At 54.6% G+C, this 21,321-nt stretch overlaps 2 protein-coding genes across 2 annotated transcripts; both read left to right on the forward strand.

Annotated features, from left to right (window-relative positions):
* Positions 1–786: 786 nt before the first annotated feature.
* On the forward strand, positions 787–4,323 carry KLK4 (kallikrein related peptidase 4). Its single transcript, XM_089902215.1, has 5 exons — positions 787–875; positions 2,210–2,351; positions 2,774–3,024; positions 3,112–3,248; positions 3,866–4,323. Exons 1-5 carry the CDS (start codon positions 797–799, stop codon positions 4,016–4,018), a joined length of 762 nt encoding a protein of 253 aa, XP_089758341.1. The 5' UTR covers positions 787–796; the 3' UTR covers positions 4,019–4,323.
* Positions 4,324–15,902: 11,579 nt separating this feature from the next.
* Positions 15,903–21,212, forward strand: KLK1 (kallikrein 1). The gene is made up of 5 exons (XM_030761333.2): positions 15,903–16,044; positions 17,823–17,982; positions 19,266–19,552; positions 19,699–19,835; positions 20,414–21,212. Exons 1-5 carry the CDS (start codon positions 15,918–15,920, stop codon positions 20,567–20,569), a joined length of 867 nt encoding a protein of 288 aa, XP_030617193.2. The 5' UTR covers positions 15,903–15,917; the 3' UTR covers positions 20,570–21,212.
* The last annotated feature ends 109 nt before the right edge of the window (positions 21,213–21,321 follow it).

The raw sequence follows: 21,321 nt of genomic DNA on the forward strand, positions 1-21,321 counted from the left end.
GGCTGCAGGCGGGCACAAGGCAGCCTGAGAGCACTGAGCTGGAAGCTGGGAGCACCTGACCCCAGGAATGTGTCCCTGGGGGGCAGGCCGGCCCAGCTGGGGATGCTTATAAGCCCCACCGGGGCCCCTGTTGGACGTAGCAGGCAGGAGCTCAGCCCAAAGCAGGATCCGGGAGCCCAGAGACAGCCAGGTGAGTGGCCCCCAGGTCCCCACTCACTGCGCCCTAAGAGCACGCAGTCTTTGTGACCCACTGTCCCTACAGCTCCGTGTCCCTGTGACTCTCAGCATCTGGACCTTGTGTCTCCAGGTCTCCTCTCCAAACAGGTCTCTAGTTAGGAGTGTCTCTCCAGTTCTCTCTCTGTCTCCCCTGGTCTCTCTATTTCCCTGAATCTCTCTCTCCCTGCCTCTGCCTCTCAGTCTGTCTCCGATGATCTCTCTTAAATACTCCATCTTCCCTCCATCCCTGAGAGTCCAGTCTCCTCCATCCTCCTACCTCGCCCAGTTTATAGACGGAGAGACACTTTCTCCATCCCTTCCTCTCCACCTAGTTCTCTCTCTCTCTCTCTTTCCACTTCACTCTCCCTCTCTCTTTTTCTCTCTCAGCCTCTAAATCTCTCTAGGCTGTGGGTCTCTGGGCCATGATCTCAGACCCTATGGCATGTGTGTGTCGGGGGAGGGGTGGTATAGGTCCTTGTTTGCCCAATAATATCCTGGGAGGGCAGGAATGGAGAAAGAAAGAGACAGATGCAGGGCCCCCGGACTCACCTGAGACTGACCCTCACGCAGGTGCTGAAGGATGTCCATGGCAGGAAATCCCTGGGGCTGGTTCCTGGGCCACCTCCTCCTCAGTGTCACAGGTATGTGTGTGTGTGTGTGTGTGTGTCTGTGTGTGTGTGCGTGTCTGTGCCTGAGGCACAGTGTTTGTTACAGGCATGACTCAGTATCCTCCTGGATGTGCCTGAAGCTGCGTGGGTGACAGTACTGTGTGACCGTTGCTCTCCAGATGCACACTTGTGATTCCTGGTATCACAGGGAGTTTGCATGTGTGCTGCCTGTGTACTGGGTGTGTGTGGCTTTGCATGCCTCTGTGTGTGACATAGTATGACAGGGTGTGTGGTCATGCCCGTGAGAGTCGGTGCGTGATTGGGTGAACAACTCTGACAGTCTGTGCCTCTGAATATCCTGCAGAGTGGCAATGCTGTGAGGACCTGGGGAGCCTGGGGTGCCGCTAAAAGGGAGATGGTGCTTCTGGGGGAGTCACCCATCGCTGGCAATCTGTGCCTGCTTCCTGGGTCTCCGATCCTTGGGCCCCCAGACAGCCACATCACGGGACGGTGTGATAGGGTTTCTGTGTGAGCCGGCTTTTTGCTGCTATGGGGGAGGCTGAGCCAGGGAAGGAGAGACTTGGAGGGCCATAGAGTGTGGCACTGCCTCGAGTGTCTGGCTGTGTCGCCCTTGCCTCTGCCACCTTGTGTGAGGGGGTCTACTTGTGCTGGGAGGCTCATAGCCCCAGTAGTGCACTGTCGAGGCGCGCGCGCGCGTGTGTGTGTGTGTGTGTGTGTGTGTGAGAGAGCGAGAGAGGTGACATGTGGGTCCCAGAGATCTATGTGACACACTTACAGCTGAAAGCCTCCTCTTGACAAGTGACCCCACTTCCTATACCCTGATCTCCGCCTCTTGAATCCTAACCCACCCCCAAAGAATCTGATCCGTGGAGTAAAAGGCCTGCACTGTGATCCCGCCCCCTTCTCACTCATTCTTGATTCCGCCCCTGAGAGCCTGACTGCCCTCAGGATCCCTGACTCCATCCCTGCGGTCCTGACCACACCGCCTGCACTGTGACCCCGCCCCCAAGTGGCCTAGTCCTGCCTCCTGAGTCTGTCCCCCAGCCCTGACCACGCCCCCCTGGACCGAGGTTTTCCCCCCACCCCCCACCAAGCTCTCACAAGCCGTGGTTCCACCCTGAGCCCATCCCCCTGACCTCGGAAGCCCCGATCTAGCCCCTGCACCGTGGCCACGCCCCTGCTCTGTGGCCACGCCCCCGAAAGCCGTGACCACGCCCCCAGCAGTAAGTGTCCAGCCTTCTGGGCCTTTTCCCCAGGCCTGACCACGCCCCTGCACCGAGCCCCGCCCCCAGAAGCCCCCGTTCCCCTCTGAGCCCGTCCCCCAGCCCTGAATCCGCCCTCAGGATCCCTCGCCTGGGGTGGAGGCAGCGACATCATAAACGGCGAGGACTGCCACCCGCACTCGCAGCCTTGGCAGGCGGCACTGTTCTTGGAAAAGGAATTTTTCTGCGGGGTCGTCCTGGTGCATCCTCAATGGGTGCTGTCAGCCGCACACTGTTTCCAGAAGTGAGTGCAGGGCGGGGCGGGGAAGGGGGCGGGGCCTGGGTCCTAGGGAGGACCCGGATGTACGGTGAGCTGAGGGGAAGCGCTTAATAGGTTCCATCTCTGGGTACTAAAAGTGAAAACCAGTGTGAAGGAAGGCTCTGCGAGGGAGGTGGGAGCTATGTGTTGCTTTGGAAGGACTCAAGAGTCCTGGGTTGAAATCCCAGCTCAACTGCTGAGTTACTAGTGACTTAAGGCAAGTTCTTGTCCCTGGATTATGATTGTGCCTTAGGTTGGGTAGCTCTTAGCGCAGTGCTTAGCAAGGAAGATGGGGCTAGGGTAAGGGGCTGGAGATGGGGTTGTGACTGAAGGCCAGAATGGAGATAATGGTGTAGTAGCCACAAAGCTATTCTGTCCCCACCCCACCCCCACCCTGTGGCCCTCAGTTCCTATACCATCAGGCTGGGCCTGCACAGTCTTGAGGACGACCATGAACCAGGCGGTCAGATGATGGAGGCTCACCTCTCCATCCAGCACCCAGAGTACAACAGACCATCTTTTGCCAACGACCTCATGCTCATCAAGTTGGAAGAACTGGTGCCCCAGTCTGACACCATCCAAAACATCGGCGTCGCCTCACAGCGCCCGACCGCTGGGGATTCTTGCCTCGTTTCCGGCTGGGGTCGGCTAGCAAATGGTGAGCTCGGGAGTGTGGGTGTGTCCGGCCTTTCTGAGGGGGTTCTCTGCCCAGCCAGAGAGGCTAATCCGATGCTCTGCGTCCCAGGCAGACTGCCCAAAGTGCTCCAATGCGTGAATATCTCAGTGGTGTCGGAGGAGATCTGCAGTGAACTCTATGCCCCTGTGTACCACCCCAGCATGTTCTGCGCTGGCGGAGGCCAGGACCAAAAGGACTCCTGCCATGTGAGAGATGGGAGAAGGGAAGAGGGGAGAAGATCCAGGGAGAGATGGAGAAGGGAGGGGACAGGGAACCGTGGTGAGAAACAGAGATACGGGGAGATAGTGTGACAAATGGGGAGAGAGACTGAAAGAGAGAAGTCGACACAGGAATAAGGAGAAGCAAAGAAAGAGACAGAAATAGAGAAAGACAGATTCAGTAAGGCAGAAACACACATGCACACACGCACACCCACAGAGAAACATATACACAGACGCGTAGAGATGAAATGCCAAGTGAAATAGGAAAAAAAACAAAAATAGAATATACAAAGAGATGCAGAGAGGCACAGAGACTCCAGGGGTCGTTGAGACAGAGAAATAGGCTACAGGGGGAAAAGAAGAAGGAGGGACAAAAACAGAGACAGAACAGTAACAAACCCAAGAGAATCTACCAGCTGTTAGGATATAGGGGAGCAGAATTGGTGCGGTCAGGGCTCTAGAATGGAACGTTTAAGGAATATGTTGCTATCTTTTTTTTTCCCCCTCTCCTGCCATTGCTTCTCATTTGGTTCCTTTCTGATCTCACATCTATCTCCATCTCTCTGTGTTTTGGATTCTCATTCTCTGTCTCTCCACAACAGGGTGACTCTGGGGGCCCCCTGGTCTGCAACGGGTCCCTGCAGGGCCTTGTGTCCTTTGGACAATCCCCCTGTGGCCAGCCCAACGTGCCAGGCGTCTACACCAACCTCTGCAAGTTCACAGACTGGATACAGAAAACCATCCAGGCCAGTTAACTCCAGGGACTGGGACCCATGAAATTGAACCCCCAAATATAAGCTGCTGAAGGAATTCAGGAATCTGGGTTCCCAGTGCCTTCTCCTTCAGACCCAGGAGTCTAGACCCCCTCCCCCATCCCCAGTAGTCCAGTCCTGCTAAGAATAGCTTCCTGTACACAGTGCCCCCTAGTGGCACAATGTTGACCCCGCCTTACCATTGGTAGAGAAAGTTGGGTTTTCACCGTCATTTGTTCCTTCATCTAAGCCCAGAAATAAAGTCTAAGAGAAGCACGGACTCGGCTCAGACTCTCCTCCATACTTCCCTTCCCACCCAAGGGATTCCAGCAAATAGCTTTCCCTCCTTGTGCCTCAGTTTCCCCATCTGGGAAATGGGAGCCTTGACCAGGAGTGACACAGGATCCCCAAGGAACGAGACATAGCTGGAAGGTTAAGAGAACTGATTCTGTGGATGTTGTCCAATTTCTGAAAAGTCAAATCAGCAAACGGCAAATTAATGGAATTTACTTATTTAGTTTATGTAGCTTTCACTGACTTATTTTGGTTTGGTCTTCTTAAATGCATTTTAAGAATTCTCGATTTGTAGCTGCCTCAGGACCCTCCTGCTGTAGCTGAAGACTGGTGGGAAGAATCTGGGGGGCGGCGGGGAAGGGGGGGTCTGAGGACAGAGAGAGGGGAGACTGGGGACCCAAGAATATAAGGAATTGTTATTATACCATAATAATTGTTATTATACTAAATAGAATATACTGATGAGAATTTATATTCATAAATATATTCATAAATATACTGTGAATCTATTCTTAAGGAAATATTTAAATTTTTATGTATCTCTTAATGTATCCTCAAATATATAAAAAGTGAAATAACTGGGCTTCCCTGGTGGCGCAGTGGTTAAGAGTCCGCCTGCAGATGCAGGGGACACGGGTTCGTGCCCCGGTCGAGGAAGATCCCACATGCCGCGGAGCGGCTGGGCCCGTGAGCCATGGCCGCTGAGCCTGCGTGTCCGGAGCCTGTGTTCCGCAACGGGAGAGGCCACAACAGTGAGAGGCCCGCTTACCGCAAAAAAAAAAAAAAAAGTGAAATAACTAAAAGTAAGATAGACAAATCCCCACTCATAAAAGAGGATTTTGGGGATTCCCTGACGGTCTAGTGGTTAGGACTTGGTGCTTTCATTGCCAAGGGAGCAAGTTTGATGCCTGGTTGGAGAGCTAAGATCCCGCAAGTGGCGAGGCGTGGCCAAAAATTTTTTTTTATTAAAAAATGTTAAAAAGAGGATTTTAAGGTGACTCAAAAAAATAATAGAACAAACAAGATAAAAATGGATAAGGACATAGATGATTTGAACAATGTGATTAACAAACTTTACTTAATGGTCATATATAGAACATTGCACCCAGTATCTGAAGAACATACAATCTTGTCAAAACACAATACCTACCAGAATGGCTAAGATTAAAAAGATGGACAGTGGGCTTCCCTGGTGGCGCAGTGGTTGAGAGTCCGCCTGCCGATGCAGGGGACACGGGTTCGTGCCCCGGTCCGGGAAGATCCCACATGCCGCGGAGTGGCTGGGCCCGTGAGCCATGGCCGCTGAGCCTGCGCGTCCGGAGCCTGTGCTCCGCAACGGGAGAGGCCACAGCGGTGAGAGGCCCGCATACCGCAAAAAAAAAAAAAAGAAGTCTCAGAGTAAAGTAAGCTGTACTTGGGGTGTTCCCCCTGCTCGATGTCACACTCTCAAGCTGGGGCCTCACACACCTGTTTTCTCTCCCTGGGCCTCAGTTTCCCCATTTGTAAAACGGGGGTCTTGATAAAGAGGTTTCAAAGAGAGATGCCAAAACTGAGAGATGGAGAGACTTTGGCAAGTCCTTATCTACTGCTGCCTGACTGTGTCCTCTGAGAAAGACCCCACAACCACCGCTCCCCAGCAATCTGGGAAAACAGGCCTGATAACGGCCTGGGATTACTCAGCACTGATTAAGTGTCAGGCACGAATTTCAGGCACTGACGCCTCAAAACACTCCTACGAGGCAGAAACAATGATTATTCTCATCTTACAGAGGAGGAAACGGAGGCACAGGAAGGCCGAGTGACTTGCTTAAAGACACACAACATTATGTGTTGGAGGCAGGATTCGATCCTGGCTGCCTGGAGCCAGAGTCCACGTCTGAATCATGTCCTGGGTTAACCCGTCTTTCACGCACCAGCCTAATTTCGATTTACACACCTGCTCTGTGCATATTACCTCATCCAACCCCACCCATTTCCACTCCTCCCCCACTCTAAGACCCCATCACGGGTGTGCACTGATAACCAGAGAGGTGATGTTTCACACTGAAGGAAGCACAGGACTTCCTGGACCATTCTCCTGTCCCTCCCCCCAGACTTCTGCAGCCTGGATGACCTTGAGCATCGGGGGGCTCTGTCCTCGCCACCGTCTGCTCATGTGTGTGGAATTGTTTACTGTGTGCTCTTAGCTCCTTACACGCACTAACTCTTACTCCTTGCAAAACTCTGTGGTTTTATCTGATTATTATTAAATAAAATTATCTGATTTTAAGGATGAGAAACTGAAAGCACTTACCAGAATTTCCAAAACATCAAGTAGTGGAGCAGGGGTCTGAGCCCAGGACCCTGAAACTCCACTTTTGACTGGTTCCATAATGAAGGGGGAGGGGGGGTTGTGGTGAGATGAAATTAGAGGAGGGCCGACACTACATGAGGAGTTCCCTGGGGCATTGAGAGTCCAGTCCCCCTCCCAGGGTGGGCAGGATGCAGTGACTGTCTCCCTGGGGCAAGGGTTCCAGATGAGGTTTGTTCCCTCAGGGGGATCCAAAGGGGCTCAAACACCAGGCCGAAGGCATTTGTCCAGGGGTGACAGGGAGTCTCCATGGAAGGGTTGTGAGCAGGGAAGGGGCAGGGTCATCTCTGAGTGTAAAGAGAGACCCTCTGAAGCCAACTAGTGGTGGACAGGAGGGGACAGACTGGAGGGTGGGAGGCCGCGGTGGAGGCTGGGGTGAGGGTCCAAGAATAGAGGGGAACACCTGAGCCAGACCGAGGGGACAGAGAAGAGGGACAGGGCTGGGTACCGCTGGGCTGTAGGGGATGAGGGGAGGGAAGGGGTGGAGACAGCACCCTCGGGGATCTGGCCACATGACTGAGTGGACAGTGGGGGCTGTCCCTGGGATGGGAAACATGAGAGGAAGGGGGAGGAGAGTTTGGGGAAAGAGAGAAATGTGTTAGGTCACAGTGAGTGAGAGGGATCTGGAGACCCCGGGCAGGGGTGGGTGTCTCCCGGGAGTAGGTGGCTGCCCAAGGCTGGAATTCAGGGTCAGATGGAGGAGAACTGCTTGGTTGGTGGTTGAACCATGGAGGTGATGAGAGAAAGACTCTAGGGAGTGTTCCCAGGAGGAGGAATAGGGCAGGACTCAGGCCTTAGTGGAGGGGAAGGACGTCTGGGGAGATGCCCAGGAGGACGTTGGTCACCCAAGTCTAACTCGGCCAGAGTGGGCGGGCGGTGCGGGGGAGGGGCGTTGACACCGTGTCGGGGACAAGGCGAGGCGCGGCGCCCTCCCGAGGAGCCTGCGCACAGGTCAGGTAAGAGCCTGGGCTGCGCTCTGGCATGATTTCAGAGTCCCATCCGTGTCACGGAGACGGTTACAATACCTGCCTGTGGGGGCTGGTGGGAGGAGCATGTGTGATCCTGATGGAAAGCGCTTAGCCTGGCACCCGGGAAGCCCTCGTTATGATCACCCCTCACCACCACCCGGCTCCAACAGAGGGAGGTACCTCCAGGGGTGGAGATGAACAGACCAACTAGGTGTTCCCAAAGACAGACACTGGATTCTTCCCACCCTCTGCCGTGACCTTTGCTGTGATGCCCCTCTCTGGGTCTCAGTCTCCTCTATATTAAGGAGGAAGGACTTCCCTGGCAGTCCTGTGGTTAAGACTCCATGCTTCCAACGCAGGGGCCACGGGTTCGATCCATGGTCAGGGAACTAAGATCCCACGTGCCAGCACTAAGACCCTACATGCCGGCACAGTCAAAAAAAAAAAAAAAAAAAAAAGGAGGAAGCCATCCATAATAAACACCTCATGGGGCTGTCAGAAGGATAAATGAGATAATGCAAGGCCAACACTCCATAAACAGAGACTGCTCAATTGAAGCTGTGGCCCACTGTGAGTCCAAAGCCTTTGAGCACGAATTTGTGGCAAAATGAAGGGGCAAAGTAGTTCTAGAATAGCTTCTAGCCTGGGAAGCCAAATTATCTGGGGGTCCCAGAACATCTGAAGATGATAGGCTTCTAGAATGTCTAGAGATCTGTGGTTTTAGACTATTTTACGGTCTTGGGTTCTAGAGCATCTGAGGACCTAGATTTCCAGAATATCTCAGGCCCTTCTATTCTAGAATCTGAAGGTCTGGTATTCTAGAGCTTTTGAAGGTCTGTGGTTCTAGAGTGACAGAGACCCTAGGATTCTGGAATAACTAAGGATCTATGGTTCTGGAATGTCTGAAAGACATCTGGGGGCTTAGACACCATCATTTTCCCATATTATCTGTGAGGAAGTCAAGTGCCAGGGACCCCTAGGCATTGGCCACGGATGTCCTTAACAGTCAGCCCCAATCATGCAGCCCCTTCCTATATATGTGATGGATTTCCAGAAACAGGGAGAAACTATGCTTATAATAGGTCCCATCTTTCACTGGGTGATCTGAGGTCAGTATTTCCTTCTACTGTGCCTCTTCATTATTTAGACAAGCCACGATAGACTCTAGACAATTTTCCAGGGCCCTCTATGGTCCTGAGACACTGGTAAACAAACTTAAATTCCCAAAGCTTTGGGTCATCTTAATGATGATCTCCAGTCTCCAGAAAACAGAATCCAGGTTTCAAGCCTCAGGATGCAGAATGAAGACTGCAAGATCCAGAATAAAGACTCTAGTCTCCCAGTCTCTAAAGTCATGCTCTATAGTCAAGAGTCTAGGAATCTCAGAATCATGGAAGCCAGGCCCCTGTCTCCTAGTCCAGTCGCTTAAATACGCAATGTAGTTTTTTGGGGGTTTTGGGGGGTTTTTTGTTTTTGTTTTTTTGGCTGCGCCAGGTCTCAGTTGCAGCAGGCGAACTCTTAGTTGAGGCATGCATGCAGGATCTAGTTCCCTGACCAGGCCCCCTGCATTGGGAGTGCAGAGTCTTACCCACTGGACCACGAGGGACGTCCCCTCAATGCAGATTTGAAACTCCATACTTCACATTCCAAAGTCAATCCATGAACCCTCAGAGTCTAGACCCAGACTCTAGAATCCAGGCCCCATAACTCAAAATCCAAAATCTATCATTCATATTCCAGGCCCCGAAACCTCAAGTCCTAGAGTCCAAACATCAGACTCCAGATTCTTAGTCTGGACTCTAGATTCAGAGGCCCTGGATCTAGAATCCAAGACTGAGACCTGTCACTCAAAGGCCAGAGTCCAGTATCCAGATTCCAGACCCAAACTCCAGAAGTCGCATTCCAAAATCCACTCCCGACTTCAAGTCATGAGTGGCCGATTCTAGGCCCCAAACTCAGAATCCAGAATCAAAGATGAAGATCCAGAAATATCCAGAATCTAAAGTTGGGAGGTTCAGACTCCAAGATCCAGAATTGGGGATATATATCCAGAACCCAAGGTCCAGAATTGGATATCCAGACCCAGGATCCACTGTCCAGAATCAGAGATCCAAGATCCAGAATCCAGAAGAGTGGGTTCCGAATCCAGAATCAGGATCCAGAATGGGGGATCCTGGTCCAGCTCCAGAATCCAAGATCGAGACCCCTAATCCAGGCACAAGAAGTGTGACTCTAGAATCCGGTTTCTACACTCCAGACCCCAGATTCCAGGTTACATGCTCCAGACTCCTGGTTCTATGTTTTGATCTCCTCCAATTTTCTGCTCTTGCCCTACTGTCTCCTCCCCCTTGACAAACTACCCTTGGTAGGGAAATTCCTCCTCAGAGACTCAGACAAAAACTTCAGCCTAATAAATGCTCAGTAGGTCTTGTCCCCCACCCCACCAGCCACTTAGGCATCCCTGCCTGTAAACCTGACTCTCAGCCACTTCCCACCTCACCCTATCCCCCTCCCCCAAGACCCGGGTGGGGCTGGGAGCTTATAAATTCTGGCATTCATGTGCCTGCTCATTTTCTTCTGGCTTCCAAGCTACCCCAGATGCTGCTGGAGGATCTGGAGGGGGGTGAGATCTTTGAGATGGGGCAGGGGGTTTGGAGTGAGGAGAGACACAGGTCTTCCCTGGTCTAGGGGAGACATGGGATGCCCTGGTTCCAGGGAGCAGACATGGACTGCCCTGAGGGATTTGCATGTCAAGGGCACCTGGGTGGGTCCATGTGTTGTTTGCTGAGGCACCGAGTTGAGCCTGAACCAAGAAAACGTCCTGGAGATGCAAGAGGGAGCTGCAGCGGTGAGGTGGGGGAGGGCACGGAGTAAATCAGGAGGACGTCTTCTAAAGCACTTGTACCAGAGCCAGGAACAAGGTCAGGAGTTATCACGCGTGCAGGTCAGCTCAGCACAATCTCCCTGAGGCCTCCTGTGTGCCCGGCCCCTGGCTGGGCAGTGCTGGGGACACAAAGAGGACCTGACCTGAACACTCCTGGGGATGGAACCAGAACAGGCACTATAGGACCCAGAAGAGATACCTGTTAGGTATCGGGGTCTCCCAGAAGGGGTGAGGGCTGAGCCTCAGAGGACAAATAGGAATTTGGAAGATGCGGGGGGGAAAGGGCTTTAATTCAAGCCCAAAGCTTGCCTAGCTCTGGGCAGTGCTGGGGATCCAGAGTGCAGTCAGGCTGGGCTCGCCCTCAGGGAGCTCTTGGTCTGGAAGGGGAGGCAGACACCGCTGACTCAGGGAGGTCAGAAAAGGCCTCCAGGAGGAAGTGGACCTTGAAGGGACTGGCATACCTGGAAGGAGGAACGGCCTGAACAAAAGTGTGGAGGCATGAAATTGCAAGAAGGAAAATGGGAAGAAATAGCCTAGACGCGCAAGGTCACGAGAGACCCGGCCAGAGGGGCTAGAAGGGGAGAAGCCACCCATGGCCTCGCAAGTGAGGCTGAGGGACTGGGACTTTATCCTGGGGGTGCCGGGGGTCTGCGAGAGCTGTGAGTGGAAAAGGGATCTGGTCAGCACCGGGTGTAGGGGTGTCCTGTGGAGCCAGGTAGGGGTACAGGCTGTGAGGAGTGTGGGGCTTGAGTGGAGGGACAGGCTTGGTAAGGACCCAAGAGGCCAGATAAGAGGCTGGTGTGGGGTTTGGGGAAAGAATATATCCTGAGCTAAAGCTTTGGGGTAAGTGGATGGTGTTGGGCTCTGCCAGGCTGTGGGTGTACCTGGGAGTCTGTCCCGGTGCCTGGAGAAACAGCAGACCCTTGGGAGATGGAGAGCCCGGGAGGAAGAGCAGTTTGGGGTGGGGAACAAGGATGGTGAAAAGGGGGTTCTTAAGAGCAGGTGGGATGAGTTTGTGTCTGGAGGGATCCAGGTGGGGGCAGGAGGGTCCACCCTCACACCCGCTCACTCTCTCCCCTCCCTAGACATCAGCAGAGCCCCGGTCCCTCCTTCGCAATGTGGCTTCTCCTCACCTTCTCCTTCCTGCTGACCTCTGCAGGTGAGGTGGGCCCAGGTCAGGTCCGGGTCAGTGGGAGTGAAGTGCCACCTAATCCCCCAGCCTAACTGGGTCCTGCAATCTGCCAGCAGCGCCTCCCTCACTCGGGGACCATCTGCTGATCCTTCCCCCACACCCACCTCAGCCACATGGCGACATCCCTGGGTCCTCACCCTACCCCAAGAGCTGTCAGGGGCCTGGGGCTGCTCTGGAGTCCCCATGACAATGAGCATGGCCCTTGGGTGACACAGACCTGAGTTCGAGTTCTGGGGCTGCCCCTTCCTTGCTGTGTGACCTTGAGGAAATTGCTTCACCATTCTGGTCCTTCAGTGCCTTCTTTAGAAGACAGCACCCACCTGCAACAATAATGGTAAGGGCTCAATAGCACGATGTAGGTAAAGCTTATACTGAGCATTAAATACATGTTGGGAAGCTCAAGAACACAGACTCTGGGTTCAAATCCTGCCTCTGCCGCTTTCTAGTTACTTGACGTCTCTGTGACTCAGGTTCCCTAACTGTACCGTGGAGATAACAACAGATGCTCTCTCATAGGGTTGTTGTGAGGACTAAATGCGGTCCCGGCCCACGGTACCGCCCTGTAAAGGTGTGTCAGCATTGCTGGGCACTTGGTATATTCCAGACACAATGCTCAGCACACATCTAAACCTCTGTGGCTCAGAGAGGGGCAGCCACTGGGTCAAGGTGACCCCAGGTGGCAGGAGAGCTCCAGACCATGTTCAGCCACCACCCGTGGAGAAATTAACTGTAACCTGATGCCTCTAGCCCGGAGAAGTCGAAGGTGGACTTTTATTAACCCCCCCCCACATGACCCTCGCTTCTGGGGGCCCCTCAGACCTCCCCGCTGCTGCCAGCCTCCCCTCAGGCTCTCTCCGTGCTCTTTCCTCCCTGCCCCCACCCGCTGCCTGCTGCACCCAGCTAGGGCCTCCGCCCTCCTCCGGCTTGGACTGGCCAGGGGCGGCCTCAGTGCCCAGCTGTTCAACCCGCACCCTCTGTCCTTCTCTGTAGGACGACCCCATCCTTCCCTTGTTAAGCCCCTTGTCCACCACATCCGCGTTCCCCCGGGCTTGCCAGGGCCCTTGGCCCAGTTCCTGACCTTGGCAGGTAGAGTGTGGGCATTTGGTGTGGCTGTGCACATCTTGCCCCATTGTGGGTGTCTGTGTGCCTGGCTGTGACCCTGAGGGGACATATCCACGTTGCCCAGTGTAGGGGGTCATTGTCCTATGATCTTGACGCATCCCTGTGCATGTCCTTGTGCATGGTGCAGTGTGGGCAAGGGGAGTGTGTGTGTGCAGAGTCCTTCGTGTCTACATCCCGCCCACATGTCTGAACCAGGTCCTCAACTGTGAAACTCAATTAGTGACCCTGAACACCAAGTGAGTGACTTGGGGGCTGATCTAGAGATGGATAAATATGTCCTGACCTCGCTGCCTGTGTCTTGAGCAATGTGTCTTTGACCTGGAATGCCACCTTTGTGTCCCATGTTTCCCTGGGTCTGATCTAGTGGGTCCACATCTGAGCTCTGGCCCTCTGGGTCGGTTTTATAACTTTGAATCTCCACAAAGTGACTTGGGAATGAATAACAGTTTTGACCTTGATGATCTTTACCTGGGTCTGCACATACGTCTGGCTTACTTTGGCTAAATTTGTGTCCACAACCTGAACATCCACACATATGTCTACATAAATAAATCTATATGTCCTTTGTTTAAAATAACTGATATTTTTAAAGCAGTTACAATATGCCAGGCATCATACACACACTCTCTCTCTCTCTCTCTCTCTCTCTCGTGCTCTCTTTCCCATTTAATTCTTACAACAATCCCATTATACAGATGAGGAAATAGAGGCACAGAAAAGTCCGTTTGCTCAAAGTCTCACAGATAATATGTTTGGATCCAGGATTTTTACTCTATCACTTCAGATTTAACCACTATACTATAGACCCATGTTGGTGACAAGTCTTTTGGGACCTGAGTGTGTATCGGCGTCTCTCCCTGTGTACCCTTATTAAGGACCTCAGGAAGACTGGCTGTGCCTGTGTGTTTGCCCATGACCTTGTGTGGCTACATCTGTGTCCTTGTAAGATACTGCATTTGGCTGAGATGTCCAGACTCTGGGGCCAAGAATGTGTGTCCCACAGATTGAGTGGCCACACCCTTTTGGTGTCTGTGACAGCTCGGTGAACTTGAATGGCTGGTTCCAAGTGACCATCTGTCTGGACCTATATCCATTGTCCTTGTCTCTACTCCCAATCCCAGAGGTGCCTGCCCTCTGGTCCTCTCCCTGTCCTCTCTCTCCCGGAGTCCTATAGCAAACGAGTTGGGGGCCGAGGGCAGAGGGACAGTTCTGGGGAAAACAAGCAGCAGTTGTAAAAGCTAGAGAGAAGGCGGTGCTTAAATTTCAACAGGAGGGACATCTTAAGAAGTTGGGGAAAGGCAACAGGTGGAAAATGTGTAGTGAGGTCAGGGTACAAGGAAGGTGTAGGGTGCAAGGGAGAGGACTCTGTCCTCGGGGATCTTCCTCTGTCTCCTCTCTCAGTGGCCCAGGATGACAGTGACAAGGTGCTGAGTGGTGACGAGTGGGCACCCCACTCCCAGACATGGCAGGTGGCCCTCTTCGAGCATAGATGCTTTAACTGCGGTGGTTCCCTCATCTCCCCGCACTGGGTGCCCTCTGCAGCCCACTGCCAAACGCGCTATGAAGGCTTAGGGTCCTGAGGGGCCGTGGCGGGACGGTCTAAGGGATCTCACAGTCATGGATTCTGAGGAAAGAGCTGGAGCCTGGGGATTGAGTTCCAGGTGTGTGCATGACTTTGGCACCTTGGTCTCTAAGAGGCAGAGGCTGAAACTATTGGCTTCGGGGTCTTGCGGAAAGGCTGATGGGATCTCCAGATTCCCAGAGGGTCAGGGGACCCAAAGTCGCCCACTCTTTGATCTTTCTGTCCACTCCTCACTCCATTTGCGGCTAACCACTCGCCCGCACAGCTCCACGAGAGCGCGCTTAGGCGAGCACAACCTGCACCAGCGCGATGGCGCAGCGACTTCAGGGGACCCCTGGTCTGTGGGGATGCCCTGCAGGGCACTGTGTCCCGGGGTGATGTCCCCTGCGACACAATGTGTTTCTGGACCCCAGTGAAAGAATGCAGCACACACTGGATGCTCAAGAATGACTTCATTTTCTTCAAGATCTAGGCTTCCCGGTCGCCATGGCGAAAAGGCAAAAACTCTCCTTTCCTTAGGCAGGTTCCTGACCTACAGCAGAGGCTGGGCCCCCATGAGCTGCTTTGATTTTACTGAAGAGCCAGGAGAATGGGTTGGAAAGCTTAGAAATGGATTGGGTTTATCATTGAGGCTGCAGGAGTCTAGTTCCTGGCCCCCAAAATGTGATTTTTCAAGGTCACTGAACGTCAAGGTGCAGGAACCTGGCTCTTGAGACCTAAACAGTTTATGGAGGGGAGGGTGGATTGGAATTTGCAGAGACGATCTCGTGACTCTCTTTGGGACTTTGGAGGACATGACCTTGAGAATCCAGATTTGGGGAACAAGGAGGAGGTGGGTATTGCGGCCCAACATTGTTTAGGGGGGGCATTAGATTTTGAAATGCTAGGAAATTTACACTGGGAACCGTTGAAACTTCATATTCCTGCATCTGGGGATGCTAGGATTGGGTGACGGGTGCCTAAGATTTTATTATGAAAGGAAGAGTAGATTTAGGGGCCTGGACCCCAAATCTAGGAGTGCAAGAGTCAGGGCATTCTGAAAGCAAAGGCTTACATTTCAGAGGGTTCTAGAAGCTGAGAAGCTGGTATCTTTGGCTACAAGTGGTGCAGGGAGAAAGGAATCAGAGCCCCACTGCTGGTATTTGAGGGTATAATGGGTCTTGGGGGTACATAGCCTTACTTGGGGTTAAGGTAGATGGGGTTTTGTGTTGAAGGTCAATGGTTCTTCCACCTTTGCCGTTTCTGCTCCCACCTGCCCCACCTCCACCTCCCCTCACTGGCTCTGTCCCCAAGAGCAAGGTCTCAGGAGCTCCAGGCCCTGCCCTGTCTGGCTTCAGGCCCCAGGAACGCTTCCAGTGCAACCGAGGGCCTGCAGAGCAACAGCTGTTCCCTCTCCCGCCCCTTCCACAAGCTCTGGGTGTGGGAGAGGGTTGTCCGGCCCCCAGGAAGCAGGGGCAGGGCCTTGGCTAGCATCTGGGTGCCAGCAGGGCAGGGGTGGGGCCCCGGGGCAATGAGGGCTTTAAAAGTCTCCTCGGGGAGGCTCCCCGGCTCCAAGCTCACCGCCTGCCTGCCCCTGGACACCTCTGTCATCATGTACTTCCCGGCTCTGTGCCTTGCCCTGTCCCTGGCAGGGACTGGTGAGACAGTGGGGAAGATGTGGGAGGGCGGTTGGGCCCCGATTCTCATGCTGCCCCCCGGCCCCGCTCCATTACTCCTTGCCCTCCCACATGGCACTGCAGCCTGCACCCCTGCGACCCAGTCTAGCCCAGTCCAGGACACCAGCCTCTCTCTCTTATCTCTCCCAGTCCCACCCTAAAATCCAACCTGACCCCTCCTCAGTGTCACCTTGCTTGCACTAGGTCCCTGCTCCCTCGGGAATAATCAGACTTTTCTCCTCTTGCCCGCTCAGATCCCTGCCCCCATCCACTTTACTAAAGGCCATCTCTGGGCCATCTCTGGGCCATCTCTGTCTCTCTCTTCCAAGGAGCCCCCCAAACCCATCAGATTCTGGGACCCTAATCACCCCCTCCTATCCCTAGTTCTCTATGGCCCAGCGGTCCAGCTCTTGAGGCCCCAAATCCTACCACACCCTGGTGATTTTCCCCATCCAGCTGTCAGCTCTCAACTAGCTCCTTCAGTCCTGACATCTGGTCCCCCGCCATCCCCCCAGGACCCCAAATTTCACTAGACACCTATGCTTCTTCAAAAACAGACTTTCTGGTCTGTGACTAGGTAGGCCTCCCATCTGGTACCAGGGGTGGGTTCTGCAAAGGTCACTTCCTCACCTCTTTGCTCCAGAACCCGCATCCCACAGCCCCAGCCTTTTCCCCCCAGGAAAATTATCCCGAACCCACGATCACATGCTCCTTTCCTTGGAGAATTTCCATCCTTCCCCAAGCTCCAGCTCTTTACCAACCAGAATCCCTCCTGTGCAGCTCTGGTTTTCTGGGAACCCGCCCACCAGGATCCCAACACGTACCTTCCCAGCCCAGCTGTCCTGCCCTAGGTACCCCAACATCTGATTCTAAAACCCCACGTCAAGTGAGTTCTGTGTTCCCACAGCTGTTTGGCCCCTGATATGCCTCCTCGTCCATTCCTGTCCTGGCACTGCTCCCAAGAAAACCCCAGATCCCTGCAGTAGCCTCAGACCATGAACCCAAACCCCATGAGAATCACCCGATCCCAGAATGACTGTTATTCCACTCTCCCTTCTCCTGAGCTCCCTCGCAGTCTGACCCCAACCTGGTCCCGGGGCCCTCACTCTTGTTAGAATGCCATTCCTAGACCACAGGACCCCTTTCCCAGCCTAATCCTTTCATTCATTCTTTGATCTGGACCCCCAAATTCTCCCAAATCTCCCAGCCCCAATCCAGGAGCCCCCAAATTCCCCAGATGCTCTTCTTGGCCCTTCTAACCTAATTGCCCAGATCTGCATTCTTTCCAGAAGCCCCAAAAGCTCAACCCAAGCCCTAACCATTTCATCAGCCTGAGAGCCCCTTAATCCTCCAAATCCTTCCTCCTGCAGCCTCTGACCTCGTCTCTTGGTGCCTCTATCCTTGGTTTCCCCTCTCAGAACCCATAGCCTCCTGTCCCGCAGTCCAAGAACCCAAATCTCCCAACCCCCTCACCAGATACCTGCTCCAGATGCTGTCTTGCTGTTCCCTACCCTAATCCCGGGGGTCAGCTCTGCACTCAGCATAGCCTCCACACCCAGGACCAGCCACCAACCCACAAGCCCAGGGATGGCTCCAGAGTTCCAGGCCCTTCCCAACACCCCTGGCCCATGTTCAGACCCCCAGCTCTGGTCCTCTACCCCCATGAACCTCCAATCACACAGCTCAGCTCCCTCAACTAGCCCAGTCTCTTAGCCCCATTGCTAACTCCACCCGACCTGACCCAGCACCCCCATCCACAGGTGCTGTGCCCCTTATCCAGTCCCGGATCATAGGAGGCCATGAGTGTAAGAAGCATTCCCAGCCCTGGCAGGTGGCTCTGTACCATTTCAGCAGCTTCCAGTGTGGAGGTGTCCTGGTGGACCCCCAGTGGGTGCTCACAGCTGCTCACTGCATGAGCGAGTGAGTAGGGGCAGGGGATCTGGAGAGGGGGGCACACACAGGATTAAGCGGCCAGCACTGTCCCCTCGGATAACCTCAGGGGAGGCTGGGGGACCTGAGGCAGAGAGGGGAGGTTTGTGGTCCAGGGTCACAAGGAGAGGGACAGGGCTGGGACTGGATGACCCCAGGGAAGCCCTCTCCATGGTTGCCTGGGTCTCTTGGGTCTGTCCTGTAGTCTCTCTTTCTATGTCTGCCTCTGTCCTATCTCTGTGTGTGTCTCAGTAACTGGCTCTGCTGTGGGTCTCTCTGTGTGACTATGATTGGTGTCTCTCTCCCTCTCTCTTCTGTCTCCATTTCTCTGTGTCTCTCCCTCTCTGTCCATCTCAAGTCCCTGCTGCCATCTCGGTCACCTATGTCTCATCCTCCATCTCTCTGCCCTGTCTCTCTGTCTCTCTGGGTCTCTGCCTCACTCCCTCTCCCATCACTACCGAGCACACCTCCACCCCAGAGAAATGGAAGCGATTATCCATCCCTGGGCAGCCCCTCCCTCCAGGCCAATCATCCACTCCAGGGGGACACAGAGAAGGTCTAGTGTCAGCTGGAACTGGGTGGGGGCAGTGGAGGGAAGGAGGAAGGAGGAGGAAGGAGAAGAGGAGAGAGGGAGCTGGGGCAGAAAGGGGACGCCGACCTTGGGCTGGGGGCCAGGCCACCCGCCTGCTGGGGAACCAGCCTCGCAGCCCCAGCTGCGGCTGAGCTGGTCGCCCCGCCCCGCCCCGCCCCTCCCCATCCCCCCCTGCCCCCTCCCCATCCCCCTCCTGTTCCGTTTTCTCTCTCTCCCTCTCACCCCTTTGCCTCCTCTGCCTCTATTCCTTATTCTCTCTCCTTCCTTTCTCCTCTCTTCCTCATTTGGTCCGTTTCTCACTCTCCTGCCTCGTTCTGTGTTTTCCCTCCCTTCCTCTTTGTTTAGTCTGTTCTTCACGGTCTCTGTCTCTTCCTCCTCGTGTCTCCTATGTGCTCCCTCTATCTCACTGTCTCCCCTCCATCTTTCCCACCCTCTCTACTGTTCTAAGCTCTTCTTTTACTCCATTTCAGTCTGTCTCTGTCTGTGACATTGTCACCTTCTTTCATCTATTTACTCGCAGTCTCTTTGTTTTCTGTGACTCTGTATCTTCCCTCGGTCTCTCTCTCTCTCTCTCCCTCTCTCCCCCTCTTCCTGTTTCTCTTTCTCATTTTGGACCCTTCCTCATGCCCTCCCTTTCTGCCTCCTGTCTCATTCTCATCGTCTCCACCCTCTCCTTCACCAGCAATTACCAGCTCTGGCTGGGTCGCCACAACCTGTTTGAGGACGAAGACACAGCCCAGTTTGCCCATGTCAGTAAGGACTTTCCACACCCCGATTTCAACCTGAGCCTCCTGAAGAATGACACCCTCCCCCCAGGGGAGGACTACAGCCATGACCTCATGCTGCTGCGCCTGGAGGGGCCCGTCCAGATCACAGAGGATGTGCAGGTCCTGGAGCTGCCCACCAAGGAACCCCAACTGGAGAGCACCTGCTATGCCTCTGGCTGGGGCAGCATCGAACCAGATAAGTGTATGCCAGGGCCACACTGTGCAGCCTGGAGCCCGGGCACCTGGGTGTAAGGGAGGAGGGGGCTGGGGACCTGGACTCCGGAGTCTGGGGAAGGAGGGCTTAGGGGGTGGGGTCTGGCCACAGCCGTGTTTCTCCCTGGCCTGTAGTCATTTACCCAGATGATCTCCAGTGTGTGGACCTTACTGTCCTGTCCAATGAGGTGTGTGCCAGTGCCCACCCCGAGAAGGTGACAGAGTTCATGCTGTGTGCTGGACACCTGGAGGGCGGCAAGGACACCTGCGTGGTGAGCCAGCCTGTCCCCCGGAGTCTTGAAGTGCTGGGGGAGGGGACTCAGATTCTGGACTGGGGTTCAGAGATAAGCAGGCATCTGTCTCCATAGCTTCCCAGCTGTAGCTCTCTGCCCCCTTTCCTTCCTGTATCCCCATCCCGGTATCCTGCGTATCTCCCTCCTGCACATAATAATAGTTCACCTGCTCCTCTAACGCAAGCTTACTGTCCACTCAGAGAAAGCTTCTCCGGAGAGGTGACATCTGACATGAGCCCTGAGGGTGGGAGTGTCCTATAGATGGGTCCTCCCCACTGATCTGTCTGCAGGGACCATCCTCCTCCTGGATCCAACCCCCCCCCAACCCCGGGGAAGAAACTGGACCCTGAGGTCCCATCCCCATTGGCAGGACTCGAGCCACTGTCCCCTCTGTTGGAATCCCCGCTGATGTTCTGGGGGTGGACTCTGGAGACAATTGTCTCTTTCCCCAGAGATGAGGAGTCGCTGTCTGGATCTGTGCACCCAGGTCCAAGTGCTGGAGCCCCCCAGGCCCAGCTAACCTCTCTCACACTCTCCCCCTCCCCCTTGTGCTGTAGGGTGACTCAGGGGGCCCGCTGATCTGCGAGGGTATGTTTCAGGGAATCACGTCATGGGGCCACATCCCGTGTGGTGCCCCCAATAAGCCCTCCGTCTACACCAAAGTGATTTTGTATGTGGATTGGATCAAGAAGACCATGGCTGACAACCCCTGAACGCCCCCGCCCTGTCCCCTACCCCCAGTAAAATCGAATATGCATCAACTCCTGGTGTCATTTGGCCTTCCAGACGCTAGACACCTGGGAACTCGGGACCCATCCGGCCCAGACTAGAGCCTCCCCAGCCCTCCCGGTCTCTCTCGGCGGGAGATGTGCAGTTATGATCAGAGGGGAAAGGAAGGATCAGAGGCAGGTGTGGTCAAAGAGGCAGAGAAAGGATCAGACCCCAAAGGACAAGGCAAGAACTCTGAGCCTCACTCTGCCCTGGCGTAGAGCACGAAACGGAGGCTCGGACTCTGAGAGATAGGGCCCACGTTTTATTGTGGCAGGGAAGCCAGGAAGGGGCGGGGGGTATAATTGCAAGCCACACCTCCCTGGGGAGGGGTCTGTTCCGCCGAGGAGCGTGGCTACATCAAAGGCTAGGCAGTGTCGTGTCGGCCCGGGTCAAGACTGGACATCCTGGGGCGCTGCTGGCCCTCGGAGAGGTAGGAATTCCTATGATGAAGTGCGGCTTCGGGCCGCGGCCAGCGAGGGCTGGACACCTGGGGGCGGGGCCTAGCTAGGCTCGGGGGCGGGGCCACACCAACAGGCCGCACAGCACAGGCGGAGTGCAGAACTGGAGGGGGTGGTGTTGGACTTCCGGGGTGGGGGCAGGGTGAGGAGCCGAACCGAGCGGGAAGCGAGCCGCAAAAGGAGGGCCCTGGCTCGAGGGGTGGGGCTTTGTCACCCGTTCTCGGAGGGTTCTTAGG

This window comes from Delphinapterus leucas, chromosome 20 (assembly GCF_059928025.1).
Source record: "Delphinapterus leucas isolate spDelLeu-1000000601 "Yukka" chromosome 20, BTC_Dleu_Yukka2, whole genome shotgun sequence".
Lineage (NCBI taxonomy): Eukaryota > Metazoa > Chordata > Mammalia > Artiodactyla > Monodontidae > Delphinapterus > Delphinapterus leucas.

Bases quoted from the DNA above. Each gene is read 5' to 3' on its own strand.
- KLK4 (XM_089902215.1), top strand. From the start codon at position 797: ATGTCCATGGCAGGAAATCCCTGGGGCTGGTTCCTGGGCCACCTCCTC. The intron at 876-2,209 runs GTGTGTGTCTGT...CCTGGGGTGGAG, and splicing joins AGGTATGTGTGTGTGTGTGT to GCAGCGACATCATAAACGGC. The intron at 3,025-3,111 runs GTGAGCTCGGGA...TCTGCGTCCCAG, and splicing joins CTGGGGTCGGCTAGCAAATG to GCAGACTGCCCAAAGTGCTC.
- KLK1 (XM_030761333.2), top strand. From the start codon at position 15,918: ATGAGGGCTTTAAAAGTCTCCTCGGGGAGGCTCCCCGGCTCCAAGCTC. The intron at 16,045-17,822 runs GTGAGACAGTGG...CCCCATCCACAG, and splicing joins CCTGTCCCTGGCAGGGACTG to GTGCTGTGCCCCTTATCCAG. The intron at 17,983-19,265 runs GTGAGTAGGGGC...CTCCTTCACCAG, and splicing joins GCTGCTCACTGCATGAGCGA to CAATTACCAGCTCTGGCTGG.